The sequence below is a fragment of the Scomber scombrus genome, chromosome 1 (assembly GCF_963691925.1).
Source record: "Scomber scombrus chromosome 1, fScoSco1.1, whole genome shotgun sequence".
Taxonomy (NCBI): Eukaryota; Metazoa; Chordata; class Actinopteri; order Scombriformes; family Scombridae; genus Scomber; species Scomber scombrus.
In genome coordinates, this window is record NC_084970.1 from 11,713,521 (window position 1) to 11,734,432 (window position 20,912).

Consider the following 20,912-nt stretch of genomic DNA (forward strand, 5'->3'; position numbering starts at 1 on the left):
CACTATTCAAGAAGCCACAACTAGAGGCAAAGCACATTAACAGCTACGGTCCTGCTCTGGTTATCCACAGCTGTGCCAGACATTGTTTGCGGGGTACATCTCACAGAGACAGTTTTCTAAAAAAAAAAGAGATTCTGTTTCTGAGTTTAGACATATGTGGAGAACTCCTTTGGTCTACTTTATACAATATGAAATAAAATGACTGCTGTATAATTGAAAATAATTCCACATTCAGTGATATTCGCTGCATTTGTTTGCCTTCATTTCACACATGAATGAAAATCAGTAAATCCATTTGGCTGTATTAGCTGGCATCATAGAGTGGAGATGTATCATTGAGTTTGGTAGAGATAGATACAAAAAGACAAAAATAAGTCCTAACATGAACATTTAAGATGAATGTCTCACCACTGGCTTTTAGAGCATTATGCAGGTTACATGGCACAGTGAAATATGTTAACATATCTTGATGTTTGACTGATGTTTGAAGAAAAGGCATTTCTCATGAGTTTTGTTTTTAATGCTCATTTTATTTGCTTCTCTGTGTGTACATTTCCTAACTTTAGTGTCTGCTTTTATAATTCCAGTTTCACAAATCTCTATTTACTTATCCTGGAATCAGCAGCAACCTGGAAGTTATGTAAGTTTCTGGAGAACATCCTTGTAAGTGAAATATGTGAAACTTGATAAGGAGAAAGAATAAAACTAAATATTGTTTCTAATAAAATGTTTAAAAAGACCTGCATCTCTTTGAGGGCCAACAATTCCATGATCACAATCCATATAGTGCATGAAGGTCAGACACTCCACAACAGATTTTACAGTTTGTCTTTAAACTCTGCTTGACTGTGCATGGGAAGGAAATTAGGCTTTATTGCCAGGACTTGAATCTCTCAGGCAGTACTTCTTTTCAATCAGAAGACTAATCCTGCATTCTTTGTGTGGGCTGTAAAATGGTCTTGCATACAGATTAGTACATAATGTCGGTCTAGGATGTTTTTAGCCTTAGCACAAAGGGCAAATGTGCCATATCTCAATCAGAAGTTCTTTGGGGTTTTTTGTTTTTAAAAAAAGTCCTAAAACAACTTTAAAGCACAGATCATGTTTGCATAATTTGCATGCTGATACCTAAGATGCAATAAAGCAGATACTTGTTGAGACCATAGGAACATCCTGTTTTATTGCAGCTGAGCAGCTCAGCTTTGAGTTGAGCTTACACTGCCTCTGCATGGCCATGTCTTTACATTACAGCTGAGCAACACAATGAAGGCACACACAAGCATGGACACGTCAGTGGCTGAAGTGATTAAATCTGTGACATTCCAGTTCCAGTTACACCAAATGTAAAGGTTGTAAATAAAGATGATGCGCACAAAATTAAATGAGCATGGGCAAGCAGTGTAAATCATGTTATTTTGTCTTTTTTATTGAACCAGACAGAGATTATAAAGATAGACCAAGGGAGAGAGGATCCACGCAAAAAGGTTGTGCATGATTCAAAATGTTGGGAAATGTCCCAATGGACATGCAATATCCGCCACAGAATCTGGGGAATAAATCAAATAAATCACGTACATGCTGCACTACTCATTTAAGTGAAGAATTTCAAATTAGCACCACAAATGTGCTGTTTGAATTCTTTTTCTTGCCAGTAGAAAGTTAATTGTATGTTGTTTGACTGGTGTTTGACTCTGAGATACAGACTGAATGAGGAAGAGAGAAGAAAAAATGAAACATAAACATCTTGGTGTAAGACATGTACGACCTGTGACTTCTAATATTATAAAAAACCATTAAAGTACACATATAATATTATTTAGACCACCTTGGGTCGTTCCCAAATAATTTACATCTTCTTGGTGAACACACCTTTGAAAATCTGAGTTGTTGCCTACAAATATGAACCACTTGAGGATGCATGCTAGATAGATTTTTAAGAATTTACTCAAAGAAGTACAAAAAAGTAGCTGTGATACATTTCTGCTCATGGCTCAACAAAGAGACTACGTTGTTCTCCATTCCTGAAAGAAAAGCCCTAATAAGAGCTTATCCATAATCCACTTATGTAAGATTTCCTGGAATTTGTAGTTATGCATTCGCTGGTACTTAAGATGTTTCACACCAACATCTAGGGAGAACTTCACCCATATGCATGCCTGGAGCTACTAAATGTAAAACAGGTATGTTACAGATCAATCTATTATTGAGTTTGCTTTTGTTGAGGCATTGATGGCATTTAATGTGTTCTGGAATTATTTGTGTATGTCTTTGTTTTTTTTCCTTTCAGGTTAGAGATGCTCCTGCACAGAAATTCAAAAGAATTTATTTTCTTATTAACCATCCTGTTCTTATCATGGAGAATTTGTCATGGAGGCAAGATTTTGATTGTTCCTTTAGAAGGAAGCCACTGGGTAAACATGGACATCATGATCAAAGCTCTCCACGCTCGAGGACACTCCGTTGATGTAGTACGCACCAATAAAAGCTGGTACATCAGGGATGACTCTCCGCATTACAATACAATCACAGTTCCTGTCAGCGAAGCCTTTAATCATGACTTTATTAACCCTATCCTGAAAAAGATCATTGATATAGAGCGGGGGGAGAGTTCTGTTTTAAACTTTGCAAGTTTGCAGCTAGAAATGTTTACTGCAATGTTTAACATGCATAGAATAATTTGTAAAATGGCAACTAACATGTTTAAAGATTATGACTTAATGAAAAATCTAAAGGAGAGTAAATATGACATGGTGTTTACTGACCCAGCATGGGGTGCAGGAATAATGCTGTCTCACGCTCTTAAGCTACCTCTAGTCTATAATGTGCGGTGGATAACTAGCGGGGAGGGACATATGGCCATTGCACCTTCTCCTTTATCTTACATCCCATTGATTGGCACAGGACTGACAGACAAAATGAATTTCATACAAAGAGTCAAAAATCTTATTTTCTACGTCATTTGGCAAGCTCAGGATATATTTCTAATCCACCCTCAGTATCAAGCTGTCTGTGATGAGTTCTTTGGCCAACAAGTCAGATATAGTGACCTATTACAGGGAGCAGATCTGTGGCTCATGAGAGTGGATTTTGTGTTTGAGTTTCCACGTCCCACCATGCCTAATGTTATTTATATAGGAGGTTTCCAGTGTAAACCTGGAAAACCTCTGCCTCAACACTTGGAGGAGTTTGTCCAGAGTTCAGGGGAACATGGAGTCATCATAATGTCTCTGGGAACTTTCGTGAGTGAACTTCCTGCTGACATAACAAACAAAATAGCTGCAGCTTTTGCCACATTACCTCAGAAAGTCATCTGGAGGCATAAAGGTGACAGACCAGCTGCTCTGGGCAACAACACTCTTGTAGTGGACTGGATGCCACAGAATGACCTGTTAGGACATCCCAAGACTAAACTATTTGTGGCTCACGGAGGAACAAATGGACTCCAAGAAGCAATTTATCACAGAGTGCCAGTTGTGGGCATACCTGTGTTTTTTGACCAATATGACAACCTGCTGCGTCTGAAAGACAGGGGAGCAGCTAAGATTCTAACCATTAATACAGCGGCCAAAGACAACAACTTCCTAAACGCCATACAGGAAGTACTGAATGAGCCCTCCTACAGGACTAACATGCAAAGACTCTCCATGCTGCACAGAGATCAGCCAATGAAGCCGATGGATAACGCCCTCTTCTGGATAGAGTTCGTCATGAGACACAAAGGAGCAGCTCACCTGAGAACAGAGTCCTACAGACTTCCCTGGTACTCCTTCTACTCTGTAGATGTGGTCCTGACTTTCTTGGCTACTGTGGTAGTGATTTTTTTTCTCCCTTTTGTATTCCTCAGATTTGTATGTATTGCAAACAACAAGAAAACAAATAAAAAGTGATAAGACACTGTTCATGGTGTTTCTCTTTACACACAAATATTAAATGTAATCATTGTTGTTTAGTGGTTTTGTTCAAGTAACAGGAAAGGGAGGATATGTGAATTACATTTTCTGTCATGATATGAATTATGTTGCATTTGATTCTTGTTGATTAAACACTTCTGTGATTCCATGAAACACCTGCAGATATCTCTGTGCCAACTTCTTCCAAGAAAGGGCAAGTGAGGCTTCTATGACGCATTTTAGAGTCAGGTTTAGCAGGCAAGTTTGCTTTCAGCACAGGTTGCTGTCACTCATTGTATAAAGCTGTTGTGTAAAGATGAATGGCCAGGGGAATCAAGAATTGTGAGGATATATTTTCCTCCAAGGTGGCCTCACTGTTACCGTGTTCAGACTAGAAAATCACAGGTAAAATGAATGAATGAATGAATGAAACATGTGAGATAAGTAACCAATGTGAACAGAACAGCACTGGGCGTCCATCAGTGGTAGTATCAAAAAAGATAGCAGATAACCTCTAGTCTTTTCCTTGCCTTCTCTGTTGTATTTCCCACAGGAGAGCAGCAATAATGAGAGAGAGCAGGAAAGGAGCACTGGCTAATATATTGGATGCTGTTCTTGATTGGTTGCTATTACAAGGGAGTAGGTTTGATTTGGACATTGGTGGGGACATAAAAATGCTCCAAGGCAGCACTCCTGAAAGTTGATGGTTTTTTGCATTTGCAATCATAATAAAAAATCAATAAATCAAACATCAGTAGGCCTAATTGACATGTTTATAATGCATATCTGAATATCTAAAGAGAATATGCATTCTGTATTTACTAGTAATATATTGTTATTCAGGTCATCATCACACTAACATTTGACACAATGCTGAATCTCATGACTAACATATTCATCATTATTTAACCTCACCTGTGAATTTCCAGCCTCTCCTTCATCTCCTCCAGCTTCTGTTTGTATTGTTCTATTGTCGCTTTGTAATGTTTCCTATACATCAATAAAATATGTGTACCAAAAAAAATAAAAAAGATATATGCATTGTGGCCTCCTGTCGCTCCTGTCCTGGTCAACTAGCAGGTTGCAGCAGGTAGCATTTACAAGCCGATGGAGTGACAGCGGGGACGGCCAATCACATGTACGTTCGCGGGAAACCGCCAGAGCCAATCGGAGAGCGATATTTACGTTAGAGACGGGACTTCTAACAGAGACCGACTGTTAACCCTTTGTGTACCGTAATCATTGCCTAAACACTACGGACAGCGGGTGTATCGATAGGGACCATACAGTACTGGCTGGATATTACCCAATCCTACGCCTTGCTAATCAGCTGAAAACATCAAGTCATTATTACTGATGGAGAGATTCTCTTTTCACACTGTGTCATTGAACTCTTTGATTGGACTCATACGACAACTACAAAACATGGATGGTAATCTCATGTTATCTCCTTGAAAATAAAAACACAACAGTGATATGGGTTGTTAATACAGTTAAAACATTGATGTAAAACATTCATACATGTGATACACCGTTAAAATTAATTATAGTTAAATATTGATATGTGTTTCCATCTAGCCTACACACACTCTCACCGAGCTTGGGCAAGCTGTTGCCCTGCAGTGCACTATGTTCATGATTGACTGTTTTTATTTTAATTATCTGTGTGCCATCTCCTTTTTTGAAATCTTTCCCCGTATGAGCTGAAACATATCAACACAAGAATTAAAACGAAAAAATGTACTTTATTCACAGCAAATTCACTCTTTGAAGAAAGTTTCGCAATAACAGAATTGTTTTATTACATTTAAAAGCACCTAAAATGCATTTCTGTCAGCACACATTTTACAGATGACAAAAACAGAGAACAAATGTAATGTAATTACATGTGAGAGGAGGAGACGTTGTATTGTTTAAAACAGAATAAAATCTCTTCAGTCAGCAAAATTACAACATTAACACTTTAAAAAGCAAAATATTCTATAAAGCACTGATTGTACAAAATAGTATACACCCACTCTTTTCATTCAATGTTTTGGTGCCTTGGTTGCAACTAATTTGCCCAGTAAAATACCTCCTGAATAACTGAGAGGCAACAGCAGGTTCAAGAGGAACTTGGCCACCATACTTCCACAAAACGGCAAGATTATATTCATTCTAAACATAAACATTGCTTTACTATGAAAGAGACATGGATGGACTTAACGGTGGTCCAACTTCAGCAGGTGTTCCCCTTATTCTGTGTGTTTAGAGATCTTGTGTCTTTTCTTTTTGAGGGACATGGTGTACAAAGGCACTGCTCTTGCAGGTTCATCATCTGTGGTTGGAAAGTACACAGAACATTATTGTGATTTAGACATGCATGCATCTATTCTAAGCTCCCTCGATTCTTTTTGTTCAGTCTACCGCTTTCCATAACAGAATTAGCTGAGTCAGAAGTGAAGATGTGGCTTTCCTGTAAGATACACTTTCCTTACTAACAGAAAGAAAAACCTCAATGTGTAGTGACAAGACAATGTCAACTGTGTAATGGCTTCTAAGCTGATAAGTTTAGTTTGTTTTTGTTAATTTACTTATCACATTAACTGTCCATATTGTTTTGTTATTGAGCATTGTTTCTATTGACCTTCCTTCATACGACAATAAAATAAAGAAAACATACAACAAAACAACATGCTTTCATACCCACAACTCTTACATTGTAATTATAAATCTACATGTTACAGTATCTTTAGTTTCTCAGTTGGCACACATATGATTATGTCACTGAATATCATTCTTATCTGATTGTTAGAAATTAAGGTCATCTTTATGAACTTCAAAAAGAAATTTAAAAAAGGAAAAACATCTGTAATAGTACAAGTAGCTAAACTTATGTAATGACATGTTATGGAGGCCATCAGTTACCTGCTTCATCGTACACTGGCTCACAGCTCTCATAAGTGGGCTCCACAACAGCCAGACTATTCTGAGACCTGCTAAGAAAATGTTGTCAAAGAGTAATAATAATAATAATAATAATAATAATAATAATAATAATAATAATAATAATAACAACAACAACAACAACAACAATAATAATAATAATTTTCAGTATCAAAAGACAGGTTTATTATTTCATCCTCTTTATTATTTCTTATGTTGTTTCAATGTGCTTAAAAACAATACTTTTGACTGTAAATGATTAATATTCTTACCCCTCTTCATTGTCCATGCTGAAAGAGTCTTCTAATGAATCTGAAAATGCATATATTGTAAAATGTATAAATGAGAAAGTCTAATAACAAACAAACGGGGTTACCCACCTCCCGCACTGCTCCCCACCCCTAACCCCATAGTGCTTTGGTGATAACCACAAAACACATAATGATGAAAACAATTAACAAAATATCACAAATACCGTTTTAGTCAAGGTAAAAGCTACAGTTGATCAATTGACCAATTTTCATGATGAAGCAGGGGTGAATAAGAGGAGATGCTTTGGAAAGGTGGGTTATGAAACATTATAATAAATGAGATCCACTTAACATTAGGAGATGTGTGTGATTTTTTTACATTTTAATTTCTTTTTAGATTCTGAGAAACAGGACAAAACTCAACTAGATACAATTTTCAGTCTGTATAGATGATTATGTCTTTACTGTAATTTCATTTTCAACATACCATATTGTCCTTCCAGATCCTGTTCCTCTGTCCTTTCCTCCTGTCTCTCAACTACATCTAGATTTGCCTGTTGACTGTCTTCACTGTAAGGAAATACAGTTCAAGGAATAGGTAAGCCCTTTTATCATATCAGTATTGTTTGTTTGACAGTGTCAGCTGCAGATTCACTTTGTAGTTTATTACAGTTAACTATAAACACTGTGCATGTTCAACAACCAGGATGGAATATATTATATATTTCAGTTTGTAAGGTGAAAGCATCAACCACAGTTTATCACAACTCACCATGGATTGCACAAAGTTGAATGCCGTTCTGAAATAGAAAGAAACCCAATAGTAGAAAGAAATTAAAATACTAAGAACTTTTTTTGTCAGTCAATAATATTTGAAAAGGAGAACCAAGATGAACTTTTGCTGTATACAATATTAACTCTGAAATTGAGTTATTCACCATTTGATTCACCTTTGATTACGCAACTTTGTTTGTTCCAACACAGACACCCAACCAGTAATAACATCTGGATCACAAATCCACATAAGAAAGTCACTCGGACGACCAAACTTTCTGGAAAGCAAACAGCCGTGTCAGCCTCAGCATAATGACAATTGTTGTGTTTTATAAAATATATATATGCATTACCATTGTAAAATAACTCACTGAAATCAAGGCACTGAATTAGGGATCTGGCCCAAACAGAAAAACTTAAAGTAAAAAAATAACTTTTTTCTAGATGCCATCCTCACCTCTGACTTCTAGGAACACTGCATTATTTCCATACAGTATTGTCTCGTTCTCTTGGAGGCACTTAGATGGCAGCACCACACAGGTGTAATGCCCCGAATCCCTCATGACTGCACCGCCAATGGGGAAAGTCACCTCCATCCGTGTGATATTAAATATTTGCACTTGGAGGACAGTCTCATTCTTTTTCAAGTAAGAGTGGATGAACTGACATTTATCAAATGTTTGTAAGATGTCAGAAACAGTGCATCTGAATTCAACATTATCTCCCTCACTGACAGTGGATGGTCCAGACATTGAAATATCTGCAGGGAGAAAATTGGCTGCAAAAGGGAGACAATTAGAAGAAAGAGGTGACACTGACATTATGCTGTCATAGGAATTAAACTTGCCTTACCTATAACAAGAATCTCTAAGGTATTGATTCCTGTTTTGGCTACTTCAGAAAGTGGGTGATCCGCTTTGGAGAAAACACAGCTGTAATTTCCACTATGCTGAGTACCAACATTTTTTATGATGAAGGTCAAATCATTTTGACTTTCCTTCTGGGCCATATTCTTAATTGCATGACCATCCTTACACAAATAAAGAAAAACAGAACTGTTTTTCTTGGTACCAAATGTGCTGCAGGTTAAATAAAGGTCACTGTTCTCACTTAACATTTTCTGTTGGGCCAAGATCCTTGCAGGAAAGATATCTGCAAAATGAATTTGTTGGAGAGGCAGACACTGTATTAATAAATGATACAATTCAAAACATGTCGTGGTATTGAGGAATGAAAGCTCACCATCATTTTGGCTCATGACTTGATATGCCAGAGCACCTTGAAGAAAGAAAAAATAAAAATAATAAATAAATAAAATAAATTACATCTTCTTTAACTCGCATACAAAGGTTTACTTAGTAAATGCAAACAATCAAGTAGTTAAAGATGTTACTCACACAGAAGAACGGCGACTATATTCATGATTGCAAGCTGCTGTGTGAAACCCATGTCGCCACAGCATACCTTGTTAAACCCTGTATGTCTACAGAAAGCTGAAAGTGTATACCATAAGAGAAACTATAATAAACTACATCCTGTGATTGACCTTGTGGCTTATGACAACTGAACATTATAATTAAACATCACAAGTTAAGAAAAGAACAACAGTTCATGCATGCTTTAACTGAGCAATTGTTGGCAAGTAAGTGCTGTTACTTCTTAGTAATATTCAACATTAGCTTCTGTGGACATTTTTCTGATTTTATTTTATTATTCATAGTCGGTCTTTGCAGCACATAGCCTCTCAAAAAGACACCTAGAAAAAGACTCACTGATACCTTTAGAAGCTCATTAGTTTTGTATGTTCATCATACAGAATCTGTTTGGGAGATCACCTGCAGGTCAGCTGCACGAGCTCTGAGTGAGCTTTAATCTAATTCATTAGCCAGAGGTTTCTTATCAGATGTGACAGCAAGCTAATACAGTATGTGTATATGCTTCCCTGCCAGCATTAAATTAATATGGGTTGGATTTCCTTGTAATGACATAGCTTGCCATCTGCTCTGATTTTTAGCTGTACGTAAAATAAGAATCAGTGACATACTGACAATTAGTCCCTGAAATGCTTAAGAGCCTTTTAGCACATAGTCTCTGTCACATACGGTATGAATCTCACGTTATGCATTTCAGCAGTGGCTGAAAAACATAACAAAACCACTAGTACAAAAAACAAAAGGCAATCAGTGGCACCATATATGAATTCATGAGTACATGTGAGAATTTGATCTTTTAGAAAAACTTTATTTTGGCCAGGAAGAATGGTTAGATGAAGAAAAGAGAGGAAGCCAATAATGTCCTTCATCACTTGGTTTCTGTATTGATTGTGATCCAATAAGTTAGCTCCATGGGGGCACAGAAGACATGAAACAGAGTAATAACAGAGCCTCGGTGGCCTCCTTGAAATAACATCTACATCACAGAGCCTCTGTTTCCAGTCACAGAAACCACCACCTGACATACAGTAAGAGCTCCATCTTACACCTTTACACACGTTTGGGATATTTATTTTCACAGATACATGAGTAAGACTGGTCTTGAATTGGTATTTACAGTCTCTTTGCACATCATATACTTTTGGGAAAATGTCAATGTCCTTCACAACTAAAATCCAAATGATAAAGTCTCAGCACTGCTCAGGAGGTAATGGTTTCAAAATCAAACAGCAGCTCTCTTTAAGCATTTGAGCCATTTAAATAAAATCAAATGTGCACTATTTTAAATATAATTTTACAACTGCGAATGCAGATTATGACAAAATGGTTGACATATCCCTTTAAAACTGTAAGAAAGCCATTTTATCATCTGTAGTAGCATAGCTTTACCACATGATGTCACTCTTTGAACATTGTCATCAACATCCTTTTTTGGTTGTGATGCATGGAAATCTATGCCAAACAGTTTGACTCCTTAAACACGTTTTTACTTGGGGCATGGCCCTCAGCAGTACTTAATATTCTAAAGAATAAGAAAAAGAAGATTTTCTTGTTCTGGGACTGGATGGTAGATCAATGACTTGCCTATGTGAATGGATGGTAGATCAACTACTTGACTATGTGAATGTATGTACATACTTTTCTGAAAGTAGGATTACTTTTATGAATTCAAATTATCATACAAATGCATTACTGTACCAATTATTTACTCATAAAACACAGCAATGACAGTTCTTTAATTTTTCAGATATTACCTGGTATCCTGTTTTAGGGCACCAGCACTCTGTCTGATGTAATTGTTTGGGTGTTGTCATACTGCAAAACTATTTCTTACATGGTGAAATAACTAATTACAATTGTCTTTCCATTCCACTTTAGCAATGTCTTCAACATTTGAGAGTTCTTAAAAATTCTGGCAAACAAACAAAAACAAAACATATGGCTCTGAAAAAAACAAACAAACACTGAACCCTTTGAATCAACATTTACCAGACAGTTTGGATCCACCCTGTATTTTCTCTCTGAGCCATGGCGAGATTGCAACGAATGCTATGCAGATCAATCGTCTAAAATATTTGTTTTGTCAAACTGATTCAAATGTCCTCCCCAAGTAATAGAGGCTGCAGGAAGAGGCCAGCTGTTCCCAGGATACACACAAGGACAAATACCCAGAGGAAGATCCTGTCGATAACCATGGCAACATACTTCCAGTCATCCTGAACCTGTGAATGGATCAAAGTGAAAACATTTTAATGCCATGGCAGAGATGTTGTGACATTATCACAGTTTCCTTGAAAGTGCACTCCATGTAAGGGTTTAACAATAGTACTTTCTCCACGCCCTTCATAAATTCTTTTACGATTTTGAGCACTTACCTCCTTTGCTTCATTCTGCAGTCTCATGTTCTCTGCGATGTATTTGACACTCTCGATAGCCTCCCTGACCTCAGGGGAGAGCGGCAACAGAGACGTTATTCCTACATCCAGAGACTCAGAACTGGAGCACTGACTCTCACCTCCAGCCCCAACAGCACTGCCTCCAGTCAAGGCCCCAAGACTGCCCAGTCCTCCACTGCCTCCCCCAGAGTCTGCAGGCAGTTTGCTGGATCTCTGGTGCCAGCAGCAGTTGCAACGACCCTCACGGCACAGGAACCCAGAGCCGGCACCTTTGGCTGTCTCTCTGCTTAAATTATTGAGATTGGAGAGCTCTGCGTTGTTGAAAAGCCGCTGGCGGTTCGTCAGGCTGGACACCACACTGGAAGCAAGGGCCTGAGGTTTATTCTGTTTTTGCAGAGAACCTGAGGAATGAATGGCACAGGGCCTCGAATGCATCATCGAAACACTGTCAGCCACTGTCACCTTCTCGGGGTCTCGCTCTGGCCTGGTCATGAACATTACCCTGGGCAACAGCCCTAGGAACACACGCCGCACCCAGCAGGGCATCGTGTGCGTCTTTGGTGTGCGGTAGTGGACATTCAACACAAAAACAGTGATGACAATGGAGAGAGTGACAAAGATCATGGTGAAGAGCAGGTACTCCCCAATCAGAGGGATGACTAGTGAGGTGGAGGGAATGGTCTCTGTTATGACAAGGAGGAAGACAGTTAAAGACAGCAGGACAGAGATACACAGAGTGACTTTCTCACCGCAATCAGACGGCAGGTAGAAGACGAGCACGGTAAGGAAGGAGATGAGGAGGCATGGGATGATCATGTTGATGGTGTAGAAAAGAGGCAGACGGCGGATGTACAAAGAGTAGGTAATATCTGTGTAGATCTCCTCACAGCAGTTGTATTTGATGTCATGCTTGTAACCAGGGGCATCGATGATGATCCACTCGCCAGTCTCCCAGAAGTCCTTGAGATTTATGGTTGAACCAATCAGCACCAGATCAATCTTAGCCTTGTCATAGGTCCAAGAACCGAACTTCATGGTGCAGTTTTGGTAGTCGAAGGGGAAGTAGGTGACATCAATCTTGCAGGAGCTTTTGAAGATGGCAGGAGGGATCCAGGTAACGTCACCATTGTAACGAAGCAGGGCCTTTGTCTTGTCATCGACCTGGAAATCTCCAACTGCACTGTAGAGAAAGAAATAGAAATAATGAGATGATGAAAGAGACAAAGGAAGCAGGATTAAATTGGGGAATATAAACAAATGACTGTTGTGTCATGTCATGTTAATAAGAAAAAAGATGTCTTTTGTTTTCTCAGCAAATTGCACCCTTTAACGTTCCTACTATTGTGCAAAACAAATCAAATGGCCCATGCAAAATTAGCAGACCAGTGGAGACTGATATGGCTTGTTATTGTGCAGCAATCTTTCATCATAAATGCAACAATCAATGAAGTGATTGAGCCAGGTTTTTAATTTGTTGTTATGCTCACTTGTTGTACAGCACAATGTCTGGCTTCCATATCCTGCTGGATGGCACTCGAATGAACTCGACTCCTCCAAAATCTTTTGGATTCCATCTGAGTTTGTAATCATTCCAGATCTGAAAGACAAAACAGGATGATTCATTTACATTAAAAACACAAAAAAGACTGCAATTCTTCAGCATTTTTAACATATCTAAAGTAATGAATAATGAAAACCAAAAAAAGATATATTTATATAACATGGCATGATTTTTAAGTATGCTTTCTATTTATGGATATCCAGTGTCAGACTTTATGTTAAAAAATAGGAGCAGTCAGTTTGAAACCCTACTGTATCGTCCACCTGTATTGGTAAAACTGAAACCAAATTAATGCCTTTCTTATGTACTGTGTTGTAAGTGTTGTTGAATCTGTGCTCTCATTTTCATCAAAATTTAAACTGAAAGCAGTTTAAAAAAATCTAGTTGGTTAATTTAAATCTTTGACCTGAATTTGACAGCTCATTAGTTTTTTAAGTCATAAAAATAATCCTAATCAAATGTAAATACATGCAAGATAAAAATGACCCAAGCAGCAGTTGATACCATAACAAGCTGCCCGCAGTAAGTTTAAGTTTACCATCTTTTCTCATGACACACTGAGCAAAATGACCCAGTAGCAAGTTTCATTAATACACTTGAGCATTATTGTGGCAAATTAATTATTTTAAGCCAAGTGGTTTAAACAAAATAAGTGTGTTGTTAATAGTTCGGATATAAGAGCAAGAATTACCTTTTTGCCACTGTTTTTGCTTCAGTGTCCTCGTGAGACCCATAAAGCAACAATAGTAAAGCAACCTTGGAGAGCTTTAAAAATTTCAATTAATTAAGAAACAGTATCTTGATGTGACTAAGGTGTATTTTAGGATTTGGGTGGTATGGGGGTCTCTCCTTGATGTGTTTACAATGCTTAAAGAGACTCCAGAATACTAGATGACATTAAAACAAGTGAAACAGTGCTTCAGCTCACAGCATTGAAGACCAATTACAAGTCAACCCTTTACCATCAACATGGCTCTAGCACTTGTAATATGGGACCTGGAGACCTGCTCTGCCTCATTTGATTCAAAATGGTTCAATGCACTACGCATCATGGCAGCAGAGGAACCACGTAGGACCAACTAAATGACAAAACCATCAATCAACAGACAGTATAGACACTTGTTTTATTTTCGCTGTAGACTTGTTCCGTACAATTCTGAAATAAGATTAAGGTTTCTTAATCCAGGTTTGTTTAGTGTACTGCAAAAGATAAGGATAAGGTTTCTGTGTTAAAAGAATGATCAATATCAGACCACTGCCAGATGATTTTGATTTAAATTGAAAAAATTTAATTAATTTTCAATTGATGCGTTTGATTTATTGAACGTTTTTTAAGAGACTACAAGGATCCATGTGTTTAAAAAGCTTCCTCCCATGAATAATTCAACCTGTCGGTCTGGTCCCAAAGAGTCATGTATGATAGAAGGCTAGATCCATACTTGATCCCCTTGCTCAAGGTCCATTTGAACAGTCATGCACCATAAACTTACATGTCTCAGCCACAGATTCGTCTCCATGATCTGATTGAGTTCATCCTGGCAAGAGAGCAGAATTGATCCTTAATGAAAACATTTTAAGAAAAGAAAAAACACATGAATGTTTACATTTTTTTTTATGTTAAAACTGTAAGAACACTGTCACAGGTGATCATCCAGTTTACCACTGAGGATTGTTTGTGTGCTCCCTGCAGGGTCAGACCTCTGCATATCCCAGACAAGAGGATTCAGAGAGGCACACCTGAGTCCTCCATGCCTGAAGCATAACACACATGACAGCTGGAGCCAGGAGGGGATGATGCTTTGGGAGGAGCTCGCAGCATAGCCTTAACTTTTATTCTAACAGCCGAGTGAGAAAGCTGGGACAGGGAGACAAGGGTGGGCGGGGGAGAAAAAACTGTGGCGGTCAGGTTTGTGTGTGACTTAGACCGTGAATGAACCAATCTCATGACCCAGTACATAACATGAACCGTTCATGCCACCGTTTAATATCCAGGAGAGCTCTGAGGTTCTACACAAGCAGCCACAACCCCAGCTTGTAACTGAAGCCAAGGCGGAAGTCTGTTAAAGTGCAACACCACCTGTCACTGGCTCCAAAAAAATCCCTGGATCCAATAGATTCCCATTCTAAATGCATTTTCTCTCATATAATACAAAGTCAATATATAGTCTCAATCTCTCTGATTGGTGTGCTGTGGTCATTTTGGAAATTGTTGGTCGGTAATAAGATATAAAGATGAATAGTAGCTTTGATGTCTGCAATGTGGGCGTTGACTGACAGTTCACTGTCAGGCTGGCAATGATTGGCAATAGACCAGACTAAGTAAATTTAAACGTACTTGATAACGATACCTGCCGTGTTAGTTAACAAATGTTAGCACAAGCGTGCCTCCACTCGGTGTTCCTGGTAAGCCAGCGTTCACTTTTTATAGTACTTTGAGAGCTTTGATAAGACGCACATCCTGCACCTTATTACCAAATCAAGCAGAGTGCAGAGACAGAAAGGAAGCATGTTCTGTTTCAGATCAAATGGAGATTCATTTACAATTTAGTGTCTTTTTTTCAAAAGGGAGTGCCATTAAAGCCTGTACATTTGATTTTTAGAATTATAAAATGCATTATAAGCACCAACTCACTATTACTGAATCTTCTGAACAGACATTCAAAAGAGTAAATCTACGTTTTGAAAAAAATACACACGTTCACTTTCTTGAGTTTGATTAGAAGCTTGATGCCACCCTGATGCTTGCACGGTAAATATGAAGCTACAACCAGCAATCAGCTTAGTTTAGCACAAAGACAGCTAGCCTATAATTTATTGGCAAGAAATAATCCAGTATAAACCCCCTGTAAAACCACAATGTGTTGTGTATATAGCATGTTAATAAGTTAGTTTTGGAGGTTTGGGATTGGGAGGTTTGGTTAGTTTGGGATAGAGCCAAGATATATGTTCATCCCTGTTTTTAGCTTTTATTTTAGACTGAGCTAGCTTTTGGCAGGAATTTCTTTTTTTCCGTACAGATATGAGACTGGTATTAATCTTTTCATCTAACTCATGACATGAAAGGGAATAAGCATATTTCCAAAATGTCAAACTGTTTGTTTAAGGAACCCTCTGTTACCCCTTCAGTCAGCACACACTGCCTGTGGTACGATGCCTGATTGTAACTTGATGGATGAGACAGCCAAGCAGATGAGCTATTGACGGTCTAAATGAGCTCATATGGCCCTGCTGTAATTGGTGTAGGCTGACCAACATTAAGGGAGGTGGACCAGGTGTGAAAAGAGAATTATAGCCATTCATCAGCGCTGTGATCTCAGCAGCCTGATAGATCAACTGTATTAAGGATAAGGATATCTCTTTGTCATCTCTGCATTCAGACAGCTCTTCAATATTTATCTAGCTCTAATGAGGAAAAAATATAAAGCTTTCTAATTCAGAGGAAAACTGATTGCAAGGTGTCAGACAACACATTATCCATTCAGACTGTAACAAATCTTGTAGCCTTGGCTCTAAAGCATTTTCATACTATGACGTATATCAATTCGACTGATTTAAAACTGTAACAAACATGATATTGATAAAATGTCTTCAGGGATTGATGTGACACATTGCAGTATATCCAAAGTATACCCACGCTCTCCATTCTGCTCCTTTTTTGTTTAAATATTGCTATCTACTCTAGACCTGTCTGAGTCAAGCAAGGGAGCCATGTGTCTACCCAACCAGTCTACACACAACAAGCTCCAGTAAAACCTGCCATTAAATCCAGTGGTGCTCATCGGAAGTGGCAGCGATTGAGTGATAGAGGTTGCCTAAACTGAAAGGTGCTCAGACAGCTGACATATCCTATCTTGTCCTGACCAGACTAACAGCCATGCTGACCCTCTTTTCACCTAGATCCCTCCTCAGGGTAACTGTGCACTGGTAGAGAATATCCCAGGTGTCTCACATGGTGCAACAATCCTCCCCCTCTCAAAACTTAGTCAAGAGTCCACACATTTACAGGCAAATATTTCTTTATGTTGCCTCCTGCTTATACTCTCAAGTCATGACAGCTCATTGAATGGTACATGTTTAACCACTACAGGAACCTTTAGATAGACTTAAGCACTCAGTCTCAGAAACTGTGAATAAAAAATATTTGTAGGCTATACTTACCACTTTGACCAGCTGAGACATGGACACCTCAAACTGTACAATGACTGGATCGGACACATTTTCCACAGGCCGTATGTACTGGTTGTACTTGGAGAATATTTCAACGAAGAGGTTGTGCTCTGCTTCTGAACATATGCCTCCTGCATCAGAGCAGAGGGTCACACATGAACTTGTCACTGCACATGGTTAATAACAGCTTGTTTTCAGGATGAATAACTGCCAGATGATCATGTTTGTTAGTTCTCACTATTCTAGGGAAACAATGATTTCTCTTGTTTCAGTGATTGGAAAGATTAACTCTTTGTGTGTTTGTGTGTGTGTGTGTGTGTGTGTGTGTGTGTGTGTGTGTGTGTGTGTGTGTGTGTGTGTGTGTGTGTGTGTGTGTGTGTGTGTGTGTGTGTGTGTGTGTGTGTGTGTGTGTGTGTGTGTTACATTCAAGTTATCATGCGGTATATTTTAAAATGTTTCCCTGTGGAGAATACTGGCAGCAAAATATAGCCAACAATACAATAGCCTACATCCATCCCCTCACATTAAACATGGCCATGTTTAGTCATCATTTTGATTCCCCACAATATCTGCATTATATAAAGATTTGACATAAACATATTTTATTCATGCAGGGGATTACTTTAAAAATATTGTCTTAATTTCTTTGTTTAAAATGTTCATTTTTGTCTTTAATTGAGGCAACATTATTAACATGTTTATGTAAAGCAACAATTAACAACATTTTCTATTAATGAAGTACCCTGTTACTCACCCCGCAGAAGAAACAGAAAGAAGGAACAGGTGTGCAAAAGAGAGCAAAAATTGGCTTTCATCCTGTTTCACCTGGCAATCGTGATATTAATCCAGGGTCAGAGGCAGTAGCGCTCTGCGAAGCAGACAGGCGGAGAAAGGGGGAAGAGTGAAAGCACGTCTGCAGCTGCCAAGAGCCCAGAGAGCAGAGAGAGGGAGGCAGAGCCACACTGAAACACACAGCCAGTCACTGGCAGGATGCTTACTGCACTGCAAAAAAATGTGCAACCTAAAGTGACCTAATCTGATAAAACAAGGGGGGGGGGGCAGTTTTTTGGACAGTTCTTTTAGGTTCTACATCATCTCCAACGTTTTCTCTTTAAGTCTGGGAAACAAGTATGGTTACACAATTGGCTAAAACGTATACATCTTTCGAATAGTTTTTGTTTCTTCCCTTTTTTCAGTTTTCTTAAAGTGGGGGAATTGAGGAGGGTGAGTGTCCAAATCTGAGTCTTGTGCAAGAAGATAATAATAGCTGTCAATTAATCAAACAAGATCAGTATTGTCTGTCACTGGGTGAGGGTTTTGGTGGCCCTCAGAGGTAGTTTGGGAACACAACAGAATATTTCTTTATTTAATTCTTTATTGATTATTTAAGAATACAATGTTTTTTGTTATTTTCTTCTTTTTTTTTCAAAAGTACTGGTATGTCATTTACTACTTATAATTCCACCTCTGATACAGCTTTGTATTTGATTGTGGTCTTCCTTTTTACCCTTGTAGATCCTTTTCAAGGAAGACATATAAAAGCATTTGACTTGTCAAAGCAGAAAAATCAGGAATTTATAACATTAGTGATTGCTGCTTTTCATTTAGGTGAGTTCTAGGGCTCTGGCACTGTGCATGCTCACTCACCAATATGGTTTACTGGGACAATTTATGGAATCAAGATGTTGTTAATGTTATTATTTACTGCTGTGCCTTTCCTGCTTTGGTAATTCAAAATATCTGCCACTAAAGAGTCCGTTGTCAGTTAGGAGTAGTTTCAGTTGACCCATTGGTTTGACAGTGCTGTCCCTCAGCTGGATGAAGGTTTAAGTTGACATGTGCTATGCTGAAGTGCCTTTAAATGATATACAAATTAATAATAGCCATAACCATTAATGTGGCTTGGTGTTTTACCCACTTTTAACTCACTCAATTGGGGCAAGTAAAAAGAGAATTGCCCCATGGGGATCAATAAAGAATTACATCACATAAGACTAAAAATAAATTTTGAATTGACATTTTTGTCCCAGCGAGGTTACAATGAAAACTTATGTTGTTTGAACACCTACACATAAAAGACTTCAGCTAAGGCTCAGGTCATTTAATATGACTTCAGTGACAAACACCCTCACGCTGGTAAAGTTCTCCTGTAATTTTAATTTAAGGATTATTAATCTGTTAGATGTTTATTTTGTTGTTGTTATTGTTTTAATTCAGATGTTATTGTTTAATCTGTAATGGAATTAAACATATTGCATTTTGAAATAATCCTCACATTTATGGAACATTGTTGGATTCATATCCTTCATATAGTGCATTCTTGTTGAAAACATATATACATTTCTGGATTTTGAAAAGAGAACTGGTACTGTAGCTTCAGCTTCAGCTTCCATGCATCTCTTATTGGAATTAATGACAAAAGGCTGCTGACATAAGGTTTGTGATTAATGATTAATAGGACCTTGCATTGAGTGTTGAATGAAGACTCCTCCAGATTAAAGACTAATGACATAAGTATGCTGACATAAGGTTTGTGATTAATAGGACCTTGCATTGAGTGTTGGATGAAGACTCCTCCAGATTTGTTTGATTTGAAACAGATGATCAATGATTGATGGATTTGCTGTGGCACTGCACTTTCTCTCCTAATGATAACATAATAACAGGTGGATGAAAAAGCAAAGAATGATCTTGAAAACTGTGAACGGACATTAAAACAAAGAGCAAGGACAGTATTAACATAGATGCTGATGGCTATCTCTTGATTTAAATAAAGGTCTTACAAAAGAACCAACAGTCTGCAGAATCTGTAACAAGCCCACTCAGCACTGTTTATTGAGCGGTAAATGTGTGTGTGGGTTTGTGTGTGTGTGTGGGGGTAAAGGTTCAGCCTGTATTTGTGCACTTTGTGAATCTCAGTTTATATGTGTGTGGGTGCACTTGTATGTCTCTACAAATAAGAACCTAACAGAAATGAACTCTAGTATAAAGGTATGTGTGGTCAATTTCTGATACATATGAGTTTCATTTTCTCTTCAGCGAAGATCTGAAACCTGTGCAGTGAGCACTGGGCCTCAAGACAAGATCAGCTCCATTTTCAACAGTTTTGTTGCATCAACATATTTTTTTGCCTGGTCACATATTCCCACATTTATCCTTGCCTTATCTATGTGATGAAATGTGCTAATTGGCAGATTTTCAGCAAATGCATAGGCTCTGAGGGCAAACTTTACCACCAGCAACATATATTAACTGAGCACTTTGGCAAGATCCTGACAAGTTTGAGACTTTATTGGGGATTTAATATGTTTAATAAAATTGAAAGAAGACACAGATTGACCTTCCAATACATGTATTCATTATTTAATCACACATCACACTTCAATGACATGGTAATATAACCTAACTACAAATAAGGAGTCAAACAAAATCTGACAGCAGACAAACGTCCCTCATCTCTGTCAAATTAGGCTTGTCATGATAAGCAAGTATCATGTTTGTATACTTCACTGCAG

The 20,912-nt window shown here is 38.2% G+C and overlaps 3 protein-coding genes across 3 annotated transcripts; 1 reads left to right on the forward strand and 2 right to left on the reverse strand.

Annotated features, from left to right (window-relative positions):
- The first annotated feature begins 2,402 nt into the window (after nucleotides 1–2,402).
- LOC133979594 (UDP-glucuronosyltransferase 2B17-like) lies at nucleotides 2,403–3,887 on the forward strand. Its single transcript, XM_062418145.1, has one exon. The coding sequence runs from the start codon at nucleotides 2,418–2,420 to the stop codon at nucleotides 3,885–3,887; it is 1,470 nt and encodes a 489-aa protein (XP_062274129.1). The 5' UTR covers nucleotides 2,403–2,417.
- Nucleotides 3,888–5,793: 1,906 nt separating this feature from the next.
- Nucleotides 5,794–8,682, reverse strand: LOC133981725 (uncharacterized). The gene is made up of 7 exons (XM_062420564.1): nucleotides 8,298–8,682; nucleotides 8,005–8,118; nucleotides 7,839–7,866; nucleotides 7,554–7,636; nucleotides 7,088–7,127; nucleotides 6,798–6,865; nucleotides 5,794–6,207 (listed from the first exon to the last, which is right to left on the reverse strand). The coding sequence occupies exons 1-7, from the start codon at nucleotides 8,659–8,661 to the stop codon at nucleotides 6,125–6,127; spliced, it is 780 nt and encodes a 259-aa protein (XP_062276548.1). The 5' UTR covers nucleotides 8,662–8,682; the 3' UTR covers nucleotides 5,794–6,124.
- A 1,389-nt stretch (nucleotides 8,683–10,071) lies between these two features.
- On the reverse strand, nucleotides 10,072–18,364 carry chrna3 (cholinergic receptor, nicotinic, alpha 3). Its single transcript, XM_062420551.1, has 6 exons — nucleotides 18,152–18,364; nucleotides 17,389–17,528; nucleotides 14,721–14,765; nucleotides 13,157–13,266; nucleotides 11,649–12,849; nucleotides 10,072–11,495 (listed from the first exon to the last, which is right to left on the reverse strand). The coding sequence occupies exons 1-6, from the start codon at nucleotides 18,210–18,212 to the stop codon at nucleotides 11,367–11,369; spliced, it is 1,686 nt and encodes a 561-aa protein (XP_062276535.1). The 5' UTR covers nucleotides 18,213–18,364; the 3' UTR covers nucleotides 10,072–11,366.
- Nucleotides 18,365–20,912: the final 2,548 nt, after the last annotated feature.

Bases quoted from the DNA above. Each gene is read 5' to 3' on its own strand.
- chrna3 (XM_062420551.1), bottom strand. From the start codon at position 18,212: ATGAAAGCCAATTTTTGCTCTCTTTTGCACACCTGTTCCTTCTTTCTG. The intron at 13,267-14,720 runs GTAAGTTTATGG...TTTGTCTTTCAG, and splicing joins CGAATCTGTGGCTGAGACAT to ATCTGGAATGATTACAAACT. The intron at 11,496-11,648 runs GTAAGTGCTCAA...ATCCATTCACAG, and splicing joins TGCAGAATGAAGCAAAGGAG to GTTCAGGATGACTGGAAGTA.
- LOC133981725 (XM_062420564.1), bottom strand. From the start codon at position 8,661: ATGTCAGTGTCACCTCTTTCTTCTAATTGTCTCCCTTTTGCAGCCAAT. The intron at 8,119-8,297 runs GTGAGGATGGCA...TTTGCTTTCCAG, and splicing joins AGTGTTCCTAGAAGTCAGAG to AAAGTTTGGTCGTCCGAGTG. The intron at 7,637-7,838 runs GTGAGTTGTGAT...ATTTCCTTACAG, and splicing joins TCAACTTTGTGCAATCCATG to TGAAGACAGTCAACAGGCAA.
- LOC133979594 (XM_062418145.1), top strand. From the start codon at position 2,418: ATGGACATCATGATCAAAGCTCTCCACGCTCGAGGACACTCCGTTGAT.